The sequence below is a fragment of the Nuphar pumila genome, chromosome 14 (assembly GCF_984573655.1).
Source record: "Nuphar pumila chromosome 14, dmNupPumi1.hap1.1, whole genome shotgun sequence".
Classification (NCBI taxonomy): domain Eukaryota; kingdom Viridiplantae; phylum Streptophyta; class Magnoliopsida; order Nymphaeales; family Nymphaeaceae; genus Nuphar; species Nuphar pumila.
In genome coordinates this window covers 17616730-17643637 of record NC_143262.1, presented here as the reverse complement: position 1 = coordinate 17643637, position 26908 = coordinate 17616730, and the positions used below count along the sequence as shown (strand labels likewise).

General features: G+C 40.0%; 1 protein-coding gene across 1 annotated transcript; it reads right to left on the bottom strand.

Moving 5' to 3' along the window:
- Nucleotides 1-18266: 18266 nt before the first annotated feature.
- On the bottom strand, nt 18267-19755 carry LOC149816527 (protein BIG GRAIN 1-like B). Its single transcript, XM_089987918.1, has one exon. The coding sequence runs from the start codon at nt 19500-19502 to the stop codon at nt 18387-18389; it is 1116 nt and encodes a 371-aa protein (XP_089844044.1). The 5' UTR covers nt 19503-19755; the 3' UTR covers nt 18267-18386.
- Nucleotides 19756-26908: the final 7153 nt, after the last annotated feature.

Genomic DNA, 26908 nt, shown 5'->3' with positions numbered 1-26908 from the left:
TGCGTCTTTGAAGGAAGAAGAAAATTCTACTAATAAAATTTCTCAAGGCAACCCAAAATTTGCCAAACAAGATGCAACCTAATCATACCTATGTTCATGTTATTCCTCAACCTTTTAACCTCAACCTAGAATATGAACAACCCCCATGGAATAACCAAGGTAGTGCCTTTGATGTTAAAAATGGTGAAAGAGTCTCTTACAATTTTACATTACACAAGACAAATTCATATTGAGTTAAGAGAGCTACAATGTCAACAAAGATTTCTAAAATATCAACATCATTTGTTATTTTACATAACAACATCTAGGTCAACAACTGAATAAAAGTTTAAATCTTATTATTTTAAAAGGTTGATGTTGTAAAGCAAGAAGACATAATCAAAATATGAGTCACATTATACTACAAAAAAAAGTCTCAAAGACCTATATTCATAGTATCAATTTACTCTTAAGGATGGATTCAAAGCTCACCCTGTTCTTTGTATTGGGTCAGAGAGTCACATAAGGTAAAATTATACCATCTCTGTTTGCTTTCATCCACTTATGGTCCAATGTTATGTTCATCATTTCAAAATGTGAATGATTTGTTTTGATTATTTTTTGTAAATAGTTATTTAAAAATAAAAATAAAAAAAATAAAAATAAAAATAAAAATAAAAAAATTTTAAAAAATAAAAATAATTATTTTTTAAAAGTATCTTTTTCTTGTGAAAAGAGCATTTTTATTTGAATAAAGCCCAAAAGTCACTAAGAAGTTTGACATGCACTTCATTCCACTCTTTGCATCATTAGCCGTAGTCATTTTTTTTATCGTGTTTATGTTTTTTTGAGATTTCCTTTCTCATCTTAACCAAACATGAGAATTGAAATCACGTAAGATTCCCATTATTTAAAATCTCATGTGGTTTATTTTTACTTTTGGAAAACACAACCAAATTTACACTAAACATAAAGCTTGTCTTCTTGGAAACTGCCAAAAAAAGGTCATGCTGCATTTATTGTCTTTGAACTTTGGTTCAATCACAAGCCAAATTCATCTTCATCATTAAGAGTTCAAACGGTTTGCTTTTTCTTTTTTCTAATAAAAATTAATGAATACTTTTCAATTTTGAAAGGACAGTATAAGAAACAAAAAAATGAATCATATTCTCCGAGATGATAGATATTGACCTGGGTTATCGGCGTGAATCTGCCTACTAGTATAGTATCATCCGAAAATCGATACGATATTAACCTGAATCGTTATTTTTTAATAAATATAGAAAATGTTTAAAATTAAATTTTTAATATTATTTTAATGGTTTTTAACACATGTCTTGTTCTGATTGACATAAAATATTTTTTAATTATATTTTAACCACTTCAAAATTATTCACTAGAGAATCGCCTGATTCATCTGAATCGGTCAAACAATTCGATAGCCGGTACGATTTTGACAACATTGCCTGAACCCTATTGAACCAATGAACCTTGGCATTTGTCACACACCTACGTAGCCATTGGAAGACACTCACCCATAAATTAAAAGGAACACCTATAGGGATGTAAACGGTTTAGATTCAGGTCGGATCTAGGCATTATCAAGTCCGACTTAATCGGGTTTGGATAGAAAAAGATAAAACCAAACCTGGATCTGACTAGCTTAAATTCCGGTATTTAGGCAGAATCGGGTTGGGTTTTTAGTCGGATTTAGGTTCGGGTTTGAATGCAAACCATAATACCAAACCCGCTTAATGAACTCAGATTCTGATAGGGTTACATTCGAACTATTTACATCCCTAAACACCTATGAGAAAAAGTGCTTACCCAACGAGGAGAGTTAATGTTGTCAAAATTAATGCAAATCAGCACAAAGTTGATTCAATAAAGGGGTCTTTAGGCTTTGTATAAAATCGATTGATTCACTTAGAATCGGGCCAATTTGTGCTGAATTGAGGTTGAATCCGGCAATTTTTAATATTTAATATTTTTTTAATTTTTTTTTATTTTAAGAAAATAAAATTGACAGATTTAACTCAATTTAATTTGAGTGGGAATCGACTAATTCCTTGAATCACTTCGAAAATTGATTAAGGTTAAAGACTGATTCTGACTACATTGGAAAGAGGTGTGACACCCTCTTCATAAGCGGAAGAAGTTCTTGCATATAATGAGTGGGCCCCACTACCTCTTCTGCACGGGAACATCTATTTCAACTAGGGGTGTCAACAGGTCGGGTTTGGTTGGGACCCGGTGGAACCAGAACTGGCCCGGTTTTTTAGTATGGTATTGGGTCTGGATCCGGGTCTAATCAGACCCATCATAAGAAAATTCATACCCAAACCCAATAAGAACTACATGAACTAGACCTGGTCCATACCTGATAAATTAATATTTTTTACCATTTTTACATTGAAAAATTGTAGGTCTTAATCGGAACTCGGGTTGGGCTTGGGTATGATATAAAATTTCACAAACTATACCCAACTCTATGTATTAATTAGACCTTTGGGTCCGGACCCGGGTCTTATTATTTATCAGCATACCCGGACCCTATGGGGTTTGGCACGGGTCAGGGTATACCTCTAATTTCAACTATGTGAAATAGAAAGTCTCTTTGTTTGGGCAAGACCCTGATTATACAACTTCTAAAAAGGAGCCAATCGTCGTGTTCAAAAAAAAAATGCATAATGCAAAAGCAGAGAAAGGTGTTTACGTCAAATCAACACACTTTCATGTTTTTTAAGACAGACTTTGCTACACAACTACACTTAAGGTACATTTGGGTGCCTCAACTCGACGGGATTTAGTATTAGAATGATGGATTTCAAATAATTCTGATTCTAAATCCCAGGGCAACCCATGAGATTTTAAATTTTACACTTTACATGATTTCTAATTAGAATGATTTGAAATCACGGGTTGCCTGAAATCTCATGTTTGGTTCAGGCTATTAGAATAGCTTTCTCAGGTTTATCTGAGAAAGCGATTCTGAATGATCCAACCCAACGTCCCCTTAGTCCTTTTTCTAGAGGAAAGGGTTTTGAAAAAAATGCCGCATGGCAAAATTCGAACTTCAAACTAAAATTTGAATACGTGCTTGGAAAATTTTAGGATATTTAAGGATACTGAGTGTGGGTAGCTGCCTACTTCGATCTGTGCTTACTGCCGAAGCAGGTTATATGTTCTCCCCCCGAAGAAGGTAGTTAGCTACATCTTGTGTTCGGGGGGTCCCAATGAGCACCACGTATTTAAGCATGTGTGTCTCGTATCCTCATGTTTGTCAGCATTAATTAGCATTGGAGTTTGATGTGATTGCAAAGACTTAAGTACCCTCTCCTCCATTGGTGCAAAAAAAAAATGACGATTCTAGAAAATGAGTGTTTGTAAAGACTTAAGTGCCCCGAAGATGATTATTTAAGACCCAGTCTCTGCACTGCAGGATTATCCGAGAAAGAAATCTCCCCTAGAGGAGGCCATGAACATCAACCCTCTCACTCTCTCTCTCCCTTCTCTTTCTGCTTCTGTGCACATCCAGCAGAAGATCCTACATTGCTCCATCAAGCATCGACTGACCTGCACATTGATTGTTGTGAAGCCCGATTCAGAGTTTTTACCCTTACAGAAGGAGGGTTTGGGGGCTCCTCCCAGCGTGGGTAACATCATTCAACTAAATGAGTTGTGGATCTTGATTTAGAGTTTTTACCCTTACAGGAGAGGGGTCTGGGGGCTCCTCTCAACGTGGGTAGCATCATTCAACTTGAAGAGTTGTGGAGCCTGATTCATAGTTTTTACCCTTACAGAAGAGGGATCTGAGGAGCCCCCCGAACCCAATTTTTTTGGGGCCTTGTATAATTTTTTTTTCTTTCCCTTTTTAACTATCGAAAAAGAGCAATAAAGCATTTTTTTTAATCGTGGGGCTCATGTTTTAACTCCGCCTGTGTATAACTGTTTAGTTATGCACTGCCGGTCCCAAGCCCGGATAAAGGAGGAGGGTTGCGATAGGCCTGTGATAGCCAGCATAAAAACTTAGTCATACCCTATGAATATGAACCAATATGTGAATTTCGTTGGGGCGTTCCCTACTGAGCGATGTGTTGTACTCTATAGGCCCGGAGGCAGTGATAAATGGGCAAGGGTTGCTAGGTTGTCGTCCGGAAGCGACGCGTCACACCGACGCCCGGGTGTGGTGTCAAATAGGCAAGGGTTCCCTCACTTTGTTGGACGGGTGGGGGTAAAGAAGTTAGGCCAAGACCATAAAATTAGGTTAGCCACTTGGAACATAGGGTCTTTAACTGGTAAGTTGGTAGAGTTAGTAGATGTTATGTGTAGGAGAAAGATTGATATTTTATGTCTACAAGAGACCAAATGGGTAGGTGAGAAAGCAAAAGTGATAGAACCTTGGGATATAAGATTTGGTATACAGGAATAAATAGGAATAGGAATGGAGTAGGGATTGTTATGAGTCGTGGGTTTATAGATAATGTAGTTGAGGTTCATAGGAAGGGTGATAGGATTTTAGTTATTAAATTAGTATTAGGTACGGATATTATTAATATTATTAGTATTTATGCACCTCAAGTAGGTTTAGATGATTCCATTAAGCGTCAATTTTGGGAAGATTTAGATGGAGTAGTACAAGGGATATCTTATGGAGAAAGGCTTTTCATCGGCGGTGACCTTAATGGGCATGCAGGCATTAGTAGGGATGGATTTGCGAGTATCCATGGAGGCTATGGTATAGGAGAAAGAAACGAAAGTGGAGAAAGAATTTTAGATTTTGGTTTGTCCTATGATATGATCTTAGCAAACACTTGGTTTAGGAAGAGGGAGTCTCACCTAGTAACATTTAAAAGTGGGGTTAATACGAGTCAGATAGATTTTTTCCTACTTAAAAAGAGAGATAGGGGTTGTTGTATCGATTATAAGGTTATACCGGGAGAAAGTGTAACTACACAACATAGAGTCTTAATTTTAGATCTTAGAATTAGACAATGCCGCAAAAGGGATAGACATAGGATAGATCCTAGAATTAAGTGGTGGGCACTGAAAGGAGTTAAACAAGGAATATTTGTAAAGCGGGTAGTTAAGGAAGTTGATTGGTGTATCGAGGAGGATTCAGAATCAATGTGGAATAAGATAGTGGGTGGCATGAGAAAGGTGGCTAAGGAGGTATTGGGTGAGTCTAAAGGCGGTGCACCGCTAGGTAAGAATACATCGTGGTGGAACGAGAATGTCAAATTAGCTATTAATGTTAAAAGAGAGTGTTATAGAAATCTAAGTAAGAGTCGTGATAATGAGAATTTGAAGAAGTATATGATAACAAAAAAGGAAGCTAAAAAAGTAGTTCAGAACGCGATGGATAAGGTATATAAGGAGGTTTATGACAAGTTGGATACCAAAGAGGGCGAAAAGGATATTTATAGGCTTGCAAAGATGAGAGATAGAAAATCGAGGGATGTGGGTATGGTTAGATGTATCAAAGATGAAACGCAAAGGGTTTTAGTCAAAGATGAGGAGATTAAGGAGAGATGAAAAGATTATTTTGATAAGCTATTTAATGAAAGTCATGCTCAGGATCTGGGAGACTTCTCCATTTCTTTTCATGAGATGAATCGTGACTTCATGCGCAAGATTCAAAAGAAAGAAATTGCAGAGGCTTTGAAGAAAATGAAATCAAGTAGGGCAGTTGGCCCATATGGTATTCCTATCGAGGCTTGGAAATGCTTGGGAGAGAAAGCTTTAGAATGGTTGAAAAATCTTTTTAACAAGATTTGGCGGACAAATAAGATGCCTAATGAGTGGAGGAAGAGTACTTTGGTGCCTCTATATAAGAATAAAGGTGATATACAAGATTGCACAAACTATCGTGGTATAAAACTCATGAGTCATACTATGAAACTTTAGGAGAGGGTGATTGAGTCTAGGTTGAGAAAGGTTGTCATGATATCAGAGAATTAATTTGGTTTTATGCCTGGAAGATCAACTATAAAAGCTATATATCTTCTTCGACAACTTATTGAGAGAAATAAAGAGAGGAACAAAGATTTGCATATGGTTTTTATTGATTTAGAGAAGGCATATGATAGAGTACTTAGGGACGTTCTCTGGTGAACAATGATGAAGAAATGTGTTTCTCTCAAGTACATTAGTATAATTAAAGATATGTATGAAGTAGTAATCAATGTCCGCAATTGTGGAGGGGTGACAACAAATTTTCCTATAACGGTTGGGTTACATCAAGGATCTGCTTTAAGCCCTTTCCTATTTGCTATAATGATGGATGAGCTTACGAGACCAATTCAAAAAAAATGTGCCGTGGTGTATGTTGTTTGCTGATGATATTGTTTTGATTGATGAGTCTAGAGCTGGGGTTAATGCTAAGTTAGAATTATGGAGGCAGACATTGGAAGCAAGAGGTTTTAAGTTGAGTAAGAGTAAGACAGAATACATGGAATGTCGATTTAGTAAGCAACGAAGTAGTGATGGGAGTGTAGTGAAGCTTGGTGAGTAAGAAATACCGGTGGATGATTGTTTCAAATATTTGGGATCTATCATTCAAAAGTATGGAGAAATTGATGGAGATGTAAATCATAGGATAAAGGTTGAGTGGATAAAATGGAAGAGTGCAACTGGAGTGTTGTGCGATCATAGAATGCCATTGCGGTTGAAGGGAAAGTTTTATAGGACAACTATTAGGCCTGCTTTACTATATGGTACGAAATGAAGATTCAGAATGAGGAGATACATAAGAAGGTAGGCATTGCACCCATTGAAAATAAGATGAGAGAGAATCATTTACGGTGGTTTAGACATATTCGGCGAAGGCCTAATGATGCTCCAGTTAGAAGGATGGAGAAATGGGAAAATATATTAGTTAAAAGAGGTCGGGGTAGGCCTAGGAAGACATGGATGGAGATGATAGGAAAGGATATGAATGCTTTGAACCTCACCGAGGACTTGACATTGGATAGAAATGATTGGAGGAGAAGGATTCATGTGGAAGACCCAGAATGATTTTCTTTTTTGGTTCATATCGCCGACCCCAATTGTTTTGGGATGAAGGCGTTGTTGTTGTTGTTGTTGTTGTTGTTGTTGTTGTTGTTGTTGTTGTGGGGCTCATGATTTCTTCGGTTGTTTCTTGCTCGAGGTTTTCGTAACACCCCTTCCCACGATTTTTCTATTTTTCTTTTTCTGTTTCTTTTCCATGGTTTTTTTAATGACTCCCTTACATCGATTTTTAGTGTTGTCGGGTCTCTAACGAGATCCACAGCGATTTATAGTGTTATCCGGTCTTTCAACAGCGATTTGTAGTATTGTCGGGCCTTCCTACAATAATTTATAGTGTTTTCGGGTCTCCAACGAGCCCAACAACGATTTATAGTGTTATTAGGCCTTCCAACAACGATTTGTAATATTGTCGGGCCTTTCTACAATAATTTGTAGGGTTGCACAATACAGAATAATATATGTCTAATTTTTAGTAAAAATGGGGAATGAAATGACCATAGAAATCGTTGAAAATTTACAAGAATAAACTAGACTCAATAACAAAGACACCATTTTTTACGGATTTGGAATATGACCTTCGGTTAGGGAGATATGGTCCTGACAAATTGGTCCTAATTCGGGTAGCGATTTACAGCGATTTCTTACTGAATAACAGTACAAATTGCTATAGTGATTTGCGGAAGACACTACAAATCGCTGTTGGAAGACCAGAAAGAAAATAAAAAAATTATATAAGGCCCCAAAAAAATTGGAAGACCGGGACCCGCGACGGGGGGAGCCCCCGGACCCCCTCCTGTAAGGGTAAAAACTCTAAATCAGGCTTCACAACTCATCAAGTTGAATGATGCTACCCACGTTGGGAGGATCCCTCAGACCCCTCTTCTGTAAGTGTAAAAACTCTGAATCATGCTCCACAACTCTTCAAGTTGAACAATGCTACAGTCAGTGTGCAGGTCAGTCGGTGTTTGATGGAGCAATGTAGGATCATCTGCTGGATGTGCACAAAAGTAGAAAGAGAAGGGAGAGAGAGTGAGATGGTTGATGTTCATGGCCTTCTCCAGGGGGGAACTCTTTGCCTCTCTTGATTTCTTCTCTAGAGAGAGAGAGAGGGTTTTACAATGTTTTACGGAGAAGGAAGAAGAAGAAGATGACGATGAAAAGTTCAAACAAACATTTTTGATGGCTCGGGTTCGTTTCGCCGGATGACCATCGGATCGCCGACTCACCATCAGATCGTCGGCTCACCATCGTTTCGTCGGATCAACATCGGCGAAACGATTAAGGTTCGTTTCGCTGTGTGGACTTTGAAGAGTCAACATCATCCTCGACTTTCTGGATGAAGGACATGTTTGTCCTTTTTTTGAACCGTTTGTTTTTTCTTTTTTGAATGAAGGGCATTTTTGTCATTTTCTCAAACCGTCATTTTATGAGAAGAATAACAAGAAAGGGTACTTAAGTCTTTGCAACCACACCAGAATCCAATGCTAAGTGATGTCAACATACAAGGGAATATGAGCCCCATGTGCTTGTATACGTGGTGCTAATTCAGACCCCCGAACACAGACGTGGGATTCAGTGAATCATCGGGGGAGAACATACAACACCCTCTCGCTTACTGCAGCCTACGAGCTTTCTAAAGTTTTTTTTTCATGTTTTTTCTTGATTTTGACCGTACATATGTGTTTCATATGCTTGATTTTATAGGTGTGGACTCTTAGATAGGGATGGCAGTGGACCGGGACGGGGGCGGGGGACAAGGCCTTCACCCCCGTTCCATCTCAAAATCCAAACCTCCATTCTTGCTTTCATCCCCGCACGGTGATGGATTTTAACCCCCCCATTCAAGTCTTCCATCCCCGGTCCAAACGGGGGTGAGGCAGGGCAGGGCCCGTTTCCCCTCGATCTATAGTCATTCCTTGAAGGATTGGGGATGGGGCAAGGCGGGGATTGAGACATGGGCAGGGTGGGGGAAAGCATAAGTCCATTCCGGCACGGGGATAGATTTTAACCTTCATCCCCGTTTCATGCCCTTCGTCCCTGATCCAAAAGTGGCAAGGCAGGGTGGGGCGTATCCCCCGGTCCACTGCCATCCCTACTCTTAGATCATCGGGTTCCTATATGCAGCAAGCTTAAAATTTATGCTTTTTATAGAAAAAAACATGATCCAAGCACTGTTTTCTAGCATTGACTTGACTATGTCCACCTATCTGTAGGGTCAGATTTGTGAAAAATCGCTGTAGGTACCTAACCTTGTTAGGCAACTACTCCCCCACACTAATTAAGGATACTTCTCAAAAATTATGGTCGACAAAGACAAGCAGGAGCCTTGATGTACAAAGAGAAAGAGAATTGAAGGGTAAGGGAAGAGGTTAAAAGATCAGGTGCGATAATATTTGGTCATTAATCACATGATCACCTTCATCTTGAGGACAGGGCTTGTCAGGTGTGGGGCCCAAGACCTGATGGAGGGCGATCTGGTGCTTAATGCACAATTTTTTGTGCTTGCGCCCGAACCAGGCTAAGGGAAGAGAAGAAACCAGGCGCGGTACCAGCTAGGACCAATCCGACAGCCGGAAAAAGTTCTCAAACACACCCCATGACGTACACGACACTTACATGCTCTAACGTACTAACCTCATCAGTAGCCCCACCCCTTCCCAATTCTAACCGTAAGGAAAACTCTATTCTTTTTAGTAATTAATAAGAAATAACAAATTAAATATTCTAATAATAACATTGCTAATATTGCAAGCATGCTATTGGATTTTTTATTTTTTATTTTTAAAATTATGATGGTAGGATGTGATTTATTTATATCCTTGTTTTTACGTGAATCACTTCTTAGAGATTTTAATTCTAATGAATGGATATGTTTTTATAAGGTTTCAAAAATTAAGGGCTTATAATTTTGATAAATTTTTGAGGCTCAAATACTATTTTTTTCCGACTAAAATGCATGTTTCATTTAACACCAAAGGGCGGGGGGCATGTTGGTAGGGCACATCTCCCTGTGGTGGGATGTTGCAGGTTCAAAACCCCAGTGGTACTATTGAATAATAACGGGTGGGGGTCGGCCTGACCCCTGCTTGCCTTTAAAAAAAAAGTTCCATTTAGCATCCTGCCCATTATGTAGGTTTTCTTTTCCCTTCCAAGCAGTTCCATTTCTATAAAAAAAATGGTTTTATACCTGTATTTAAGAGTGATTTGCTTACTCAGATTTCAGGCCGCACACATTCTCTTCTTACCTCATTTTCTTATCAAACTTAGCAGCAGTTAACGTAGTTCGGCTTTAAGCCTTCATCCACATAGTCGTATTATTTCTATCACAAATTCACCGATTACATGAGAGTATTTATAAATAGTCATGGACAATAACAACATTATCCTTTATAAGAATAATGCTGCATGAACAGGGGATATGAATATAGCAGGTAATTGGCGACATATGTAGAGAGATAGCAAAGGTCGGTTGAGAGGAGCTCTTATTGTGATCCTTCCAGATCGTGATTCAGTTGCTGTGGGGCTCTTATCGTGATTCAACAGATCACTATTCAATTGCTGTGGGTAGATCTAGCTCTTATTGGATCGTGATCATGTTGGCATTTTCAACACTCTCCCTCAAGTCGGGACTTAATGTTAGATTAGTCCCAACTTGCCTCTAATGTCTTAAAGTTTGTCACCGCTGACAGCTTTAGTAAGGATATCGACTAACTAGTCAGCGCGCTTGACGTGCGGGGTGGATATGAACTCTGCTTGAATTTTCTCTCTCATGAAATGACAATCAACTTCAATGTGTTTTGTCCGCTCATGAAAAACTGGATTTGCCCCAATGTGGATGGCCGCTTGATTGTTGCACCTTAGTTCTATAAGCTCGATATTGGAAAAACCCATATCACGTAAAAGTTCTTTAATCTATATAAGCTCGCAAGAGGAAGAGGCCATTGCCCAGTACTCAACTTCCACGCTGGATCTAGCTACAACGTTTTGTTTTTTGCTTCTCAATATAACCAAATTTCCTCCCACAAACATGCAGTACCCTGATGTAGACTTTCTATTGTTTGGATCTCCTGCTCAGTCGACATTCAAGTATCCTGTAACTTTGGTATGACCGTGTCTGTGCATGAGGATTCCTTTGCCTGGTGATGACTTGATGTATCTCAGGATCCTGTGAGTGATGGCCAGGTAAAAAACCCTTGGGTCATGCATGAATTGGCTGATGAAATTGATCACATATGTGATGTTGGGTCTCATGACGGTAGATTAGGTATCCCACAAGTCTTTGGAAGCTGCTGATGTCATGTACGAGTTCTCCTTCATTCTTACTGACCTTGTGGTTCTAGTTAATAGGCATGTTGATGGGCTTGGCTCCAAGCATGTCAACTTCTTTGAATAGGTCCATCGCGTATTTCCTTTAGCATAAAAATATTTCTTTATTTGACTGCGTGACTTCTATGGCTAGGAAGTAGCAGAGCTTTCCAAGGTCTTTGATTTCAAACTTTTGACAGAGATGGTTCTTTACTGCATCGATTAACCAAGGATCATCCCTTGTTATGATGATATCATCTACGTAGACGAGGATAATGACAGTGCCTGTGGTGCTCCTTTTGCTAAACATGAAGTATTCATATGGGCTTCTTTGAAAACCAAACTGTGTGAGGGCGTCACTGAGTTTGGTGAACCATGCACGGGACAATTGCTTGAGGCCGTATAGGGCTTTCTTTAATCGGCAGACAAGATTTTTGTTGCTCGTACTGGGGTGTCCTGGTGGTAACTGCATATATACCTCTTATTGAAGTTCTCTGTGTAGGAAAGCATTCTTGACATCAAAGTTGATATAGGGGTCATCTTTGATTTGCGGCGATAGACAAAAGGATCCTGATGTAATTTATTTTGGCAGCTGGACCAAAAGTCTCATGGTAGTCAGCCCCTTCCACTTGGGTGTACCTTTTTGCAACTAGTCTCGCCTTGTACAATTTAATAGTTCCATCAGTGTGATACTTGATCTTGAATGTCCATCGACAACACACCAGTCTCTTGCCTGGAAGAATGAGAACGACTTTCCATGTCCCTTTCTTTTTTAGAGCTGCAAGTTCTTCATCCATAGCTGCTCTCCACACTTCTTGGGCATTGGTTTCTCTAAAGGTTGATGGCTCTGTATTGGAGTATACATTGCATAGGTATGAGAGATATACATTGGAGAACTAGTCGAAGGATACATGCCTTTCAATAGAGTGACTGGTAGATCCATAGGTGAGGTAGGTATAGAAGTCTCTCAGTTTGTTGGGGCATCTGGTAGCTCTACCAGATTTTTGTGGTATGACAGCATGCTCGATGGGGCTCTCGGCGGGCATCTATGCACTCAAACTTGTAGAGGCGTCGATGTTGGGATGCTTAGGTGACATATTGTCGATGATCCTGGTGTAGGATACGTCTCTGACATCTATGGTGGGTAGGACTGGGGCAGTATCCTGTGGTGTGCAATCCCCTTGGTAGTAGGGCTCTTCCTCAAAGAATTCAACATCTCGGGAGAAGAAGAGTCTCTTGCTCATGGAGTCATAGCATTTGTATCCCTTCTTTAGAGAGTAATACCCCTGGAATATGAACTTAGTTGCCCTCCTTTCAAATTTGTCTCTATGGTGCTCTTGTAAGTGGACAAAGCGCTTACACTCGAACACTCTTAGATGTGACAATGATAGACTTTTTCCTTTAATCATTTCTATGGGGGTCATGTAACTAATGGCTTGGTTGGGTAGACAATTTGACACATAGTAGGCTATGGATATAGCGTCTGCCCAAAAGTACTTGGGGACGTTAATATGAAACATGAAGTCCCTAGCTATATTCAAGAGAGTTCTATTTTTATGCTCGATGATACCATTTTGTTGGGGTGTGTCGATATAGCTAGTTTGGTGGGTAATGCCGTGGCTAGTAAGATGTTCAACAAACTTGGCATTGACATACTCTATCCCATTGTCCGAACCAAAGATTTTGATCTTAGCATTGAACTCAGTTTTGACCATCTTCTCGAATTTCCTATAAGTATCAAAGTCTTCGTCTGTGTGTTTGAGCAAATATACCCACGTTGCATATAAGCGATCATCAGTAAAAGTTATAAAGTATTTGAAACCAGAATACGATTCAATAGGGGTTGACCCCCATACATCAGAGTGAATAAGTGAAAAATTCTTGTCACTTTTTGTTTCAGACAAAGAAAAAAGGATTCTGGTTTGTTTGGAATATTGACATGCATCACATTACATTTAAGATAGTGGGATGCCGGGAAATATCCTTTTTAAAATTTGGTGAGAGGGGTGTTTGAGTCTAGAGTGCCACTTCTTGTCCGTGTCAACCGTCTTGCGAACAATGTGGGCTTGACTTTTTGTATCAAGAAGATATAGCCCATTCACCGCGTGTCCTTTACCAATCACTTTCCTCGTATTCAGATCCTGAAAAACCACATGCTTAGAGGAAAAAAATCACAACATAGTTATGACTTTCTATAATCTTGCTAACGGACATGAGGCTAGAAGGAAAAGAGAGAATATATAGGGCTTCTGAGGGGCTTGAGCCGTTAAGTAGAGAGACATCACCAATGTTCTGGATGGTGATCCGAGTTTCGTTAGCAATGCTAACGGGGCCTTTGTTGGCATATCGGAGGTTTGTCAATAGATTGACCTTGCCCGTCATGTGGTCGATAGCGCCGATGTCGATGACATACCTGGAATTGATAAGTTTGAAGCTAAGTGTAGATATGTTACCTGTAGCTTCTTTTTGTTGACCTTCGAGTATTGCCGCTAGATTGGACTTATTGATTTGTTATAGAAATTGTGCGAGGTCATCCATGGTGGTTCTTGCTTTTGAACCCTTGTTATTGGTTTGCGGCTTTTGTTGTTCAGGGTGCCCATGAAGTTCCCAATATTTTTCTTTTAAGTGCTCGAGTTTCTTGCAGTCACTGCAGCGAGGCCTCACTCGGCCCCATGGGTGTTCATTCCCTACATGCTCGGGTGGAGGTCTGGCCGAGTTCTCTTCGAACTGCTTAAGAAAGCAACTTTCTCATGCGTTTCAATGTGGGGTTTGGATTCATATCCCATAACTTTTTGGCATGTCTCTTCACGCTGAATGATGGAACAAACCTCATTGAAGTGAGGCAATTCCGTGGACATGAGGATTTGACTTCTCAAGTTGTCGTAGTCTTGTCCGAGGTCGGTAAAGGTCTTGAACACCTTGTCTTCTTCGACACGCTTCTTGATGAGGTCTATATCATTAGTGATTGGATGATATAGATTCATCTCGTATCACATGGCACGCAGGGAGCTAAGGTATAAATGAAACATCTTATCACCTTTTGTCATGTGAGCGATATCATGTTGGAGTTGGTAAAGTCTGGTGAGGTTATTTTGCTCACCGTAAATATCTCTTAGAGAGTCTCATTTGTCTTTGGCAATGTCGAGAAATAGAAAACCCTCGACGATATTGGGGTCCATAGAGTTTAACAGTCATGACAAGATGAGGTGGTACCCTGACTTCCACTCATCGTAGGCCGGGTCCTCGGGTTTGGGAGGGACGATCTTACCATTGACGAACCACAATTTGGACTTTTCACTGAGGAAGAGCGTAGCCGTCTTTGACCATGTCAGGTAGTTGGATCCATTTAATGGCACAGTAGTGATCTTGAGCCTTGGGTTCTGCCCTTCTACTACCATCTTTGATGCGATGTGCCTAGGAAAACTTAACTCCTTCTCTCCTTCTGCCATCGACAAGGGTTAGAGATGCGTGCAGTGAGGGTTAGTTCATTTGAGCTTGCTATGATACCATGATAAAATAAGAAAAAAAATAGAAGAAGAAAAAAAGGAAATGCAGTAGTTAAAGTGGTTCGGCTTTAAGCCTATATCCCCGGGTAGTCACGGAGGATAACAACATTATTCTTGATAAGGATAATGCTCTGTAAATAAGAGATAACCCCAGTGTGACAAGCCATGAATATAACAAGTAGTTGGTGACATACGTGGAGAGGTAGCAAAGGTTGGTTGAGAGGAGCTCTTATCGTGATCCTTCTGGAGAAGGATCACGATTCGGTTGCTATGGGGCTCTTATCGTGATCCAACAAATCACGATTCGGTTGCTGTGGGTAGAGTCCTCATCGGATCACGAAGTGAAATAATGTAGGCGTTTTCAACGGCTACCTATGACAATGATGTGCTTGACGTCTCTCTCTCTCTTTGGGATGATATCCAGCTTGAATACGAATCTGATCAGTCGGATTCAATAGCCAAATCCAGATCCGATTAAAAATCAAATTCGGATTGGGTAATAATTTTGCATTGAAACTCAAATTCGATTAAAAACTGAATTTCCCTAAGATCCAAATCCGATTAAGTGTAAATACTTGGTTTTAGAATAGTGAAATCTGGATTCGGTTTTATCTTTTTCCATCCCACTCCGAATCTGATTAGGTTGGATCCAATTAGGTTTTATCTTTTTTTCTTGACATCTCTACTCTATTTAATCATGTACTGTCATTCTCTTTTTTTGATTCATCTGGTAGGGGCGAGTCACTTAGTTAACATGATGCCACAAACACGACATCACAAGTTCAAAAACCATGAGTGACCTACCTTTGCTGCAAGGCCGAAACTGCATATACTCCTGGGTGGGCAGAAGGGACTTTTAAGGGTTTTACCAACCGAAGCAATGTTGTCAGTATCCGTGCTTTAGGGTATAGTATCGGCAGAAAAATGGATACAATTCACCCCTGAACCGGCTATTTTTTTAATAAATATAAAAAAAAATACTTAATTTTTTTTTTAATATTATTTGAATGACTTTAACGTGTAACGTCCTGATTGACACAGTAATATTTTTTAATTATTTTTGGCCGATTCAGAGAATCAATTTGGTTTTATGCCTGAAAGATCAACTATGGAAGCTATACATCTTCTTAGACAACTTATTGAAAGATATAGAGAGAGGAACAAAGATTTGCATATGGTTTTTATTGATTTAGAGAAGGCATACGATAGAGTACCTAGGGACGTTCTCTGGTGGACAATGATGAAGAAAGGTGTTTCTCTCAAGTACATTAGTATAATTAAAGATATGTATGAAGGAGTAGTAACCAATGTCCGCACTTGTGGAGGGGTGGCAACCAATTTTTCGATAACGATTGGGTTACATCAAGGATCTGCTTTAAGCCCTTTCCTATTTGCGATAGTGATGGATGAGCTTACGAGATCAATTCAAGAAAATGTACCGTGGTGTATGTTGTTTGCTGATGATATTGTTTTGATTGATGAGTCTAGAGCTGGGGTTAATGCTAAGTTAGAATTATGGAGACAGACATTGGAAGCTAGAGGTTTTAAGTTGAGTAAGAGTAAGACTGAATATATGGAATATCGGTTTAGTAAGCAACGAAGTAGTGATGGGAGTGTAGTGAAGCTTGGTGAGCAAGATATACCGGTGAATGATTATTTCAAATATTTGGGATCCATCATTCAAAAGTATGGAGAAATTGATGGAGATGTAAATCATAGGATAAAGGTTGGGTGGATGAAATGGAAAAGTGCTACTGGAGTGCTGTGCGATCGTAGAATGCCATTGCGGTTGAAGGGAAAGTTTTATAGGACGACTATTAGACCCGCTTTACTATATGGTACGGAATGTTGGGCTGCCAAGAGACATCATATTCAAAAAATGAGTGTAGCTGAGATGCAGATGCTTAGATGGATGTGTGGAAATACAATAAAAGATAAGATTCGGAACAAAGAGATACGTAAGAAGGTAGGTGTTGCACCCATTGAAAATAAGATGCGAGAGAATCGTTTACGGTGGTTTGGACATATTCGGCGAAGGCCTAATGATGCTCCAGTTAGAAGGTTGGAGAAATGGGAAAATATATTAGTTAAAAGAGGTCGGGGTAGGCCTAGGAAGACTTGGATGGAGATGATAGGAAAGGATATGAATGCTTTGAACCTCACCGAGGACATGGCGTTGGATAGAAATGATTGGAGGAAAAGGATTCATGTGGAAGACCCAAAATGAATTTCTTTTTTGGTTCATATCGCTGACCCCAATTGTTTTGGGATGAATTGTTGTTGTTGTATTTTTGGCCGATTCAAAAGATTCCCTTGAGTATCGGTATCGAATAGTCAGGCCAAACGATATACTGACAACATTGAACCGGCGTCAAGCAGATGTATGTGTGATCGGTGATGGAGTTTTCCCCTTGATCTATCAAGAAACAAAAAAATTATCACTGTTTTCCTCCATGAACTTGTTTCTCAATAACGCATGCGTATGGCTTACTTTCCTATTTCATTTGAAGTGGGTGACGCTGCTGCTGCTGCATTGAGTCACAGGGCATCAGGTGATAACCAAACCAACACAAACACAAACACCAATTCGATATCCAATGCTCTAAATTGATGTCGTGACCAACATGAAGAAGAATAAATAACACACCATATAGTAAACAGCCACAGAATGAGAGTCACATCACTATTGACCGATGCCATAAACAATTACATTCACGATCATCGTTTACGTTTTTCCTTGACTGCCAAAATAAGTGTTCACTGTCCAAATGGACAGTTGGACACACATACATCCGGGGACAAGCCCACCACATTCATAATCCAACTCCAACCAAGTTCTTGGATTAAATCAATGCCCAGATGTCAGACTCAACTCTTCAATACATCACGAGTCCTCTAATCCAAAAAGTCAAGAGGCTGCTGACGAGCTCTGTCTGTCAACTCCCTATTACTTAATCCATCATCGAGCATCCCGCTCCAAAGCTTTAAAAATTCTGACACTTTAATTATGGTATTTTTTCTTTTTACCTTTTCACTTTAAAATCTCGGTTGTAAGCTGTAACCAATATATTATTACCTCAACAATACCGAATTTAAAAACAAAGATCCGTCCACCTGACAGCCAGGAAACCGTTGCTTTCACGAATGACTAAAATGACCTTAACGTCTCCACACTCAAGAGAGAGAGAGAGTATACCATATGAAAGAAAAGTCAAATAGCCAGGGCGAGAAAAGTGCTTTTTTTCTGGCACAAGTGTAAATCCTTTCCTACCTCCTCTTATGAAAACTTTCATATAGGAACGCAGAATTTTTAGAAATCTGTACTCGGTTCTCATGAAAAGCTTTTCCTTCGCATGAGAATCAACCAAATCAGGCATAAAAACCTTAGAGAACAAGAGAGAGATGCAAATTATTATGATCAAAACCTTAAAACCCTCTTCCATAAACCCCAGAAAATACCCCGATTTATTCCTACCAGCAATTTTTATCCCCAAGCACAAGCCCACAAAAGAAGAGATAAAAAAGTAAAAACGGAAAATAAACTATTTTCCACCAAGAGAGGAGCCCCCCGATTTCGACCCGTAATTACAGAATTAACCCCCTGGCGATGGCGTGGTTTGTCTCGAGGCTGGTGGTTTCGTAGACGGGAAGCTCCTTCAACCCCACGGCCGTCAGATTCTCCAGCTCGAACAGATCGGAGCTCGAGCAACTTGACGCATCGTCGTCGCTCCCATCGTCGTCGTTCAGTTTTCTCTGGTACTCGGCGATGAGGTCCCGTTCCCTCACCCTCTCGCTCGTCAGCGGCGCCACCATCTTCTCCGCCGCCGCCTCGCCGGAGACGTAGAGGCATTTGTGGCCGCACGGTCGGGAGTCCTCCCCGACGATCACGCTCATCGGGTAGAACCGCACTGACCTCCTCACCGTGTTATTCCCCCTTGTCGACGGCGTCTTGCTCAGGCACGACCTCGACGACGGCGTCGTGGTGGTGGTGGTGGATGACGAGTATCCCGACCGGTCGCACGTGTCTGCGAAGAAGGGGGAGTGGTGGTGGTCGCTTCGCACGTGCGAGACGGCGGCGTAGAAGGAGGAGAGCTTGGGCTTCTTGGCGGTAGAGAAGAGGGAGTTGAGGAAGTTGGCGATTCGGCTTCCGGGAGAGATGGGCTGCTTCACCTTCTTCAGTTCGTTGTAGAGCTTCGACGAGCGAATTCCTCGGCTCTTCGCGAACTCTTCGGTCTCCGATTGGTACTTCTTCGGCGGGATGACCACCGGAGGAGGGTGGGGCTTTCCCCGTCTCGGGTAGAATACCGACTCGGTCTCGGAGGAGGAAGTGGTGGGTTGGGAACGGTGGCGGGAAAAATGGGGGGTAGTAGTGACAGTTGTGGATTTCGGGTTGTACCTGCGGCCGGAAGGATACCGTCCGGCGTCGAGGACGCCGAGTTCCGAGGCCTTCCGGCGGAGGACGAGCTTCTCGACTGCTTTCTTCTCGTGGGGAGTAGTCCATTTATCGAGACGTGGGGCTCGCTTCGACGCGCATTCGTCGCTGTTGATCCTATCCCGCATGGTGGTGGTGGTCCTCCGGTAGAGACAGAGCTCGCCGTCGGTGTCTTCCGTGGATCTGTAGATGGCGTCAAGGAGAGCAGAGGAGAAGGATGGGTTTCTCGAAAACGTTCCCTCTTTCGTTTCCGACCTCCATCTTTCCATCCTTTCTAGTAATATATATATATATATATATCAACTCGCAGAGAGAGAGAGAGAGGGGGGATGGCGATGGTGGTGGTGTTGCTGTCTGCTGAGAAAGACTCAAAAGCTGCAGAGAGGTGTTTGGAGGTTGGAACAATTGAAGTGAGCAACAGTGAGACAGGGAGACATCTTGACGTCTTAAGATGAGTAGAGAGAGAAAGTGAGAGCAAAGGGTTATGCCAGCGAGAGACAGCCGCAATCAATTTCTGCTGCGAAAAACAGAGGATGACAGTAGAGAGAGAGAGAGAGCTGTAAATGAAAACAGGGAGGTCACGCATTCGTCCTTTTAAAGTTCAAGTGTGGTCGTGCTTTTCTTGGTAATTTTCGAAAAACGCACTAAGTTTCCAGCATATTTAAAAAAGTCGCACAGAGGATTTAAAACATGCACATAAACTTCACTATAGCTAATTTTCAAAGGGTGCGTTTGCAAACTTGGGAAAGTTGGTGATTTTTCTCATATGGGAAAGTTCTTCATAGCTTTGCAAATATGCTATTCAATTTTCCATGACAAAATGACTAAACAGGAATGCAGTTTTAACATGTGACAAAGTATACCTGTAAAAGTCTTTCACCATCCTTCATCTGTTTCTTGCTTGCAAACATGTCCTAAATTTGCAGCGCATATGAAAGATGACTTTTAAGAACTTATTAATCTTTTTTCCTCCTATGTCAAATTCTATTTTTAGTTGGTCAATTTGTGGTGGCATGGGGACAATGACACTATATCGAAAAAACACATTTTAAAGATAAATCAGTGAAATAAAATAAAAAAAAATTGGCAAATAAGTTATCAAATCAATATCCACTTAATTCGTCAACATCCAAACTCGATTTTAGCATATAAAGTTAAGACCATGTCATAATTTAAGAGAAACGATATTTTAGTAATATGTAGTTAATTTTAAAAAATTGTCCCTGATCCACATGAACAAAACTTCCGGTGTTCTTTTGAACATTTCAAACATTAGGTGCATTTTGAATTCCGAAAAAAAACCTTTTTTTCTCACAAAGGAAAAAAAGAAAATAAGACCTCGCGTGTTTCACGGCTAATTAGTTGGATCGAAGACGACTTATCACGAGTTAATCACCGCCGGTAGCCCGGGTGGCCGGCGGGGTGGTTGTGAGGTATCGAGACGTGTAGACACTCAATTAGGTTTCTAAAATGAAAACCCTAATAAAATCTTAAAAAAACAGTAGAATTGTAGAAAAAAAAAACCAAGTTTTTTTTCTATGATCGGCAAAAGGGCTTTGCCGTTCATTGGGCTGACCGCAAAAGTAAGTGTTCGGACGACAAAGGAGTTTTGCCATCATTTTATCTTTCTCCTTTTTCAGCCTCGATGACAAAGATGCTTTGCCGCCCAATATTGGATGAATTGCTATTCATCCTCAACAGGCATGTTTCTATCCTATCCAAACTCCACGCAGGTTTCTCAGGCAAAACTTTTCATGTATGATCCTTATCTTCTCTTTGGGATATGTACAGATCCATTTGATTAGATTCGAATCTACAAAACCCTTAATTCAAATCGGGTTCTTGATTCCAAGCTGACCCCTAAAACTTGATCATGTGAGGTGATTATAAAGAGAACACATATCCTGGCTTTGCAAAATCAAGATGAGTACATTTTTTTATTTAAATTTTATTTTTTAACAAGATGAAGGCACCATATCAAACTCCATCGATGCACAGGTGTGTCTATATCTTTCAGAGGTGGGTCACGTAAGGCCGGGTGGTCCACCCAGGGTTTTCCTCATTTCGACAAGGGTTCCTCGTCGTAAAAACAAGACTTACTCCTAGCAAAACCAGAACATAAGGCAGTTACTTTTTTCCTCCATTTGTTTTCATTTGTAAGGATTTATAAATCCATGTAAGAGTTTCTTCCCGGTATATATCCCCTCTTTTACAGCAGAAACAATGAAAAAAATTAGATTTGAACAGGTGGGAATGATGGTATATTTGGAAATGCGGTTGGCAACATTATTTAGGTTCCACAAGCCTTTAATGTTTATTGTATACATGCAATGGCCAATATACACGTTGGCAACTAGTGCTTACAGGAAGTTTCCTTGGTATGCACATGCAGATCGACTCTTTTATATATATATATATATATATAATGTAGTAATGACCGCAACATGATTCCAAGTGGATGTATTGTTGCGGTTGTCTAAAGATTGAGTGCAATGGAACCAGAGTAATTAAACTGTGAAACGAGGTATTAGAATACAGCATTCTGCATGACCAGAGTCCAGTAGGTAGTAGCTGAAAGCATCACTAGCTTATGTTTTGACATCCGTACCATGAAGCATAGAATCTCACGCAGCAATGACCATTGGTAAAGGCAAAATTCCTGCTTGTGACTGAAAGCAAAGTATTACCATGAGGACCAACAGCGGCTCTGGCCATCTGGTAGGAGCAGTTTGTGCAAGTCACCATGTGATGGAACGTTGTAGGTTCGAACCCCACTAATGTACAGGTGGTTGAATAAGTGCCTTGTAGTTTGAACAGGCAGCTGGCTTGTTTGTACAGGGGAGGGAGCCCTAATTCCCTCAACTCTCTATTATGAAAAAAAAAATGTAGTACCATGAGAAAAAAGATGAAAAGAACTCTTATTCAAGAGTAAAATATGACATATAATACAATCACCCGACAGGCATTGCACAAAACGATCGCTCTGCCTCGTCGCCGGACTTGTATCGTCCTCCGTGAATCGGTGCTCTCCGGCATCGCCGTCCTCCGTGAACCGGCGTCGCCGTCCTCCAGCAATCGCTCAGCCTCGTCGCCATCCTCCGTGAAACGACGTCCTCCGAAGTCGTCGCCGTCCTCCGACGTCGCCGTCCTCCGTGAAACTGCGTCCTCCAAAGTCGTCGCCATCCTCCGTCGTCGCCGTCCTCCATTGTCGCCGTCCTCCGTCATCGCCGTCCTCCGTCGTCGTCGTCCGCCGGCGTCGCCGTCCTCCGTGAAACTGCCTCATCGCCGTCATGCTCTCCAGCGCGCTCTTCGACGGGGAGAGAGCGGTTTAAATCGTGCGCGGTCGATTTAAATTTCGAACGGGGAGAGAGGGAAAATTTCGCGCTCGGTTTAAATCGAAAATTAGCGAGGGATTTAGCGAGGGAATTTTTCCGTCGCTAATTAGCGACGGAAAAATTCCCTCGCTAAAATGGTTTTCTTGTATTGAGAATTAGCAACAAAAAATTGTTGTCGTTAATCTGTCGCTAATTAGCGACAGATTCATGAAGAAAGTTTTCTCTAGCTAATCTGTCGCAAATTTCCGTTGCTAATTAACAATTTTCTTGTAGTGGTGGTTGGAACAGAGGATGTGGTTTCTCCTCAGTCGGACTGCGGCCCTCCACAAGCGCAGGCTGTTGGATGCAATCAGTGAGCAAGACCGATTCCCGCGATCGAATGAAAATACTTTGAATGGAGAGATATGATTTTAAACCCTCTCTCGTATTTCCCTGTATATGAAAAACTAATTTTCACTGTATTTCACTCTATATCGGGTTGCTTATGAAACCCCCTTTTTATAGGGCACGAGATGGGAATAGTTTGCATAATTGTTCTCACTTTATCTCATACTGATTTATCGAAAGTGATCATTCCAGATGTGGGGATGAATCCACATCGTGGATAACTACCACGTAAATCGTGGTGGTTAATCCAACATTTTTTTACTTGATCCGACGATAATCCCTTTAACTAGAAAACCTTATGGGAATAACTTGATGAATAAAATGACATTTTTATTCTATTTTATAGGTTCTTAGTTGAATCTCTAATCCTTATGAGATTAACAACAAAAATAATGAGAATCATTAACTGAAAGTGATCACTTTATTTATATGCATATGTCAAAAAGAGTTTAACAAACCCATCCTCATTACTTGTTCAGAATATAATCCCAGTGCTAGCCTTTTAGTAAGAGGATCAACGATCATCTCTTTGGTACCAATATTAACAATATGCACTAAATGATTCTTCGTCCTTTCTTTAACAATAAAATACTTCAATTCCATATGCTTACATGACGTAGTACTTTTGTTGTTGTTCGAAAAGGACACCACAACTTCATTATCACAGTAGACCTTCAGTGGCTTTCCAATGAAATCAACCATCTTTAACTGTGATATGGAGTTCTTTAACCATATAGCCTGCGAGGTAGTCTCGTATAATACTATGAATTTTGCCTTCATGGTGTGGGCAGCAGTGGTTGTCTGCTTTCCACTCCTCCAAGAGATCACGCCCCCAACAAGTAAGAAGACGTACACAGTAGTAGACTTTCTACTATCAAGGCATCCTCCTAAGTCCACATCTGAGTAGCCAATGACCTCAAGGTGATGAACTTTATGATATATCAATATATAGTCTTTTATCTCTTGCAAGTACCACAAGATTTTCTTGACAGCTTTCCAATGGAGTAAACCTGAGTTAAACTGAAATCTGCCAAGCACCCTTACTGCAAAAGAAATATTTGGTCGAGAACATGTCTGCGCATACTGCAAGCTGCCAATAACTGATGAATATGGATAAGCACTCATCTGTACTTTGTCAATATTGTCTTGTGGACAATCCTTTAGGCTCAACTTGTCACCTTTTAATATGGGTGTTGAACTAGGAGAACAATTCTTCTTCCCATATCGTTTTAACACCTTATCTATATATGATCTCTAGGAGAGGCCTAAAAAACCTTTTACTCTGTCTCGACGGATCTCAATGCCAAGAACATAAGCAGCCTCACCCATATCTTTCATATCAAAATATGATGCAAGAAATTGTTTTGTCTCTGAAAGTAACTTTATATCGTTGGTTGCAAGTAAAATATCATCCAATATAATGAACTTACTCCCACTTTCCTTAAGGTATATACATTGATCAATAATATTTTCTGTCAACCCGAAAGTCATAATGACTTGAAAAAATTTAATATACTAATGTTGGGAGGCCTGTTTAAGTCCATATATTGATTCGTTGAGCTTGCAAATCAGATGATCATTTTCAGATAAACCAAGAGGTTGATCCATATATACCTCTTCATTCAGATCCCCGTTGAGAAACGTTGTTTTCACATCCATCTGGTGTAGCTCCACATCATAATAAGCTACAAAGGCCAAAGTTATCCTCATTGACTCTTTAGTTGAGACAAGAGAAAATGTCTCATTATAGTCAATGCCCTCCATCTGGGTGAATCCTTTAGCAACCAATCTTGCTTTATGTCTCTCTATGTTACCTTTGGAGTCCTTCTTGGTCTTAAAGACCCATTTATACCCTATGAGCTTTACTCCCTTAGATAACTTGACAAGATCCCACACTTGATTTTTAGCTATAGAATCTAACTCTTCTTTTATGACTTTTATCCAGTGTATCGATTATTTGCTTTCCACATCTTCCATAAAAGTCAACGGGTCATTATCTATATCTATGAAATCATCAGGTTCCTGAAGGTACACCACATAATCTGGATGTATGGCAGATCTTCTAATCCTTGTGGATCTCCAAACATGTCATTTTTTAGATTCAGATTGAATATGATCATCCTGTTCGTGCTCTTCCGCATTGTCCACAATAGGTTCACTTTGGATTTGTGCATCAACAATCGAATGATCAACCACATCATCATTAGGAATGATAATGTGGTATCTTTCAGTTTTTTCCTTAACAGGTGATAAAACTAAATCCTATATTTTCTCAAAAACCAAAGTTTTGAAGTGCACTTAATCCTATTGAACAATCTTCTAGGAATTTTGCCTTATCCGTTTCAACAATCTGTGGTGAGTGAGATGGGCAATAAAACCTGTATCATTTTGATCTTTTTGGATAACCAATGAAATATCCAGTGGTTATTCTTGGATCAAAGGCTTTAATGTAGGGGTTATACAACTTAGTCTTTGCAGGACATCCCCATATGTGCATATAAAACAAAGATGGTTTCCTACCTATCCACAACTCATAAGGAGTTTTAGGCACAAATTTTGTAGGTACCTTATTTAAAATATGCACAACTGTCCTTAAGGCTTTACCCCACAACTTAATGAGAAGTGTTGAATAATTCAACATAGATCTGACCATTTCTCTAAGCGTTCGATTTCTCCTTTCAGCTACATCATTCTGATAGGCACAACTAGGCATGGTATATTGGGGCACAATGCCTTCATTTTTGAGAAATCGTGCTAATGGTCCTTCCCTTTGCCCTATCTCAGTAAACCTACTATAATATTCGTCACCTCTACCAGACCTAACTATTTTAATAACTTTATCGGTTAGTTTCTCTACTTCTTTCTTAAATTCCTTGAACATCTGAAAAACATTAGATTTTTCAAAGATCAGGTAGAGATACATATACCGAGACTAGTCATCAATAAAGGTGATAAAATATTTTTTGCCCGTGTAACAGGGGGTAAAAGGTCCACATATATCTGTGTGAACTATCTCTAATATCTCACTACTGTGTTTGACACCCTTTTTATATGTGTTTGTATGCTTAGCATTAATGCAATCAACACATGGGTCATTGTCGATAAAATCTAGAGATTTCAAGATCCCTTCATTTACGATTCTCTTTATTCTTTTTTTAGAGATATGACCCAACCTTCGATGCCAAAGCATGTAAGATTTATAATTTATCAAACTACATTTATTTTCAACCAATGCATATTCAAAAGTCAGGGACTCTTGAGTTTGGATCTTCACGTTCAATCTATATAAACTATCATAAACTGATGCAGAACCAATTTCAATTGAATTTCTACAAATGAACAATTTAAAATTTTCACACTTAAAACAATATCCAAATTTATCCAATTTCGAAATTGAAATTAAGTTTCTACTATATGATGAAATATAAAAGACATTATGAAGATCCAAAACTACGCTTGTATCTAGAGTAATCCTGCAAGTTCTAACACCCTTCACATGTGAACACATCTTATTTCCCGAATAGATTCTCTTCTCATGCATTGTTGGTTTCCTTCTGCTTAGGAACAATTGTAGACAGTTGGAAATATGAACAATAGCACCGAAATCAATCCACCAACTTTTTTTAGGAATTTGTAATAAATTACACTCATGAAAAATAAATGACAAATTACATCTCTTTTTCAACCACTTTTTGTACTTCATGCAATCTATCTTCCTGTGTCCCTTCTTCTTACAAAAGAAGCACTTTATGGGATCAGATTTGGATTGCTTGCCTTGGGATGTCTTATCCCTTGTTGGCTTCTTCCTAACATTTCTCTTAAATGCATTCTTCCTTGGTCCAACCTTGGATGCATGAGAAGCCATATGTGCACTCTGCACCTTCTCTCATTTCAACCTCTCTTCTTCTTCAACACACTTGGACATAAGTTCATTGAACGTTCATTCATCATTA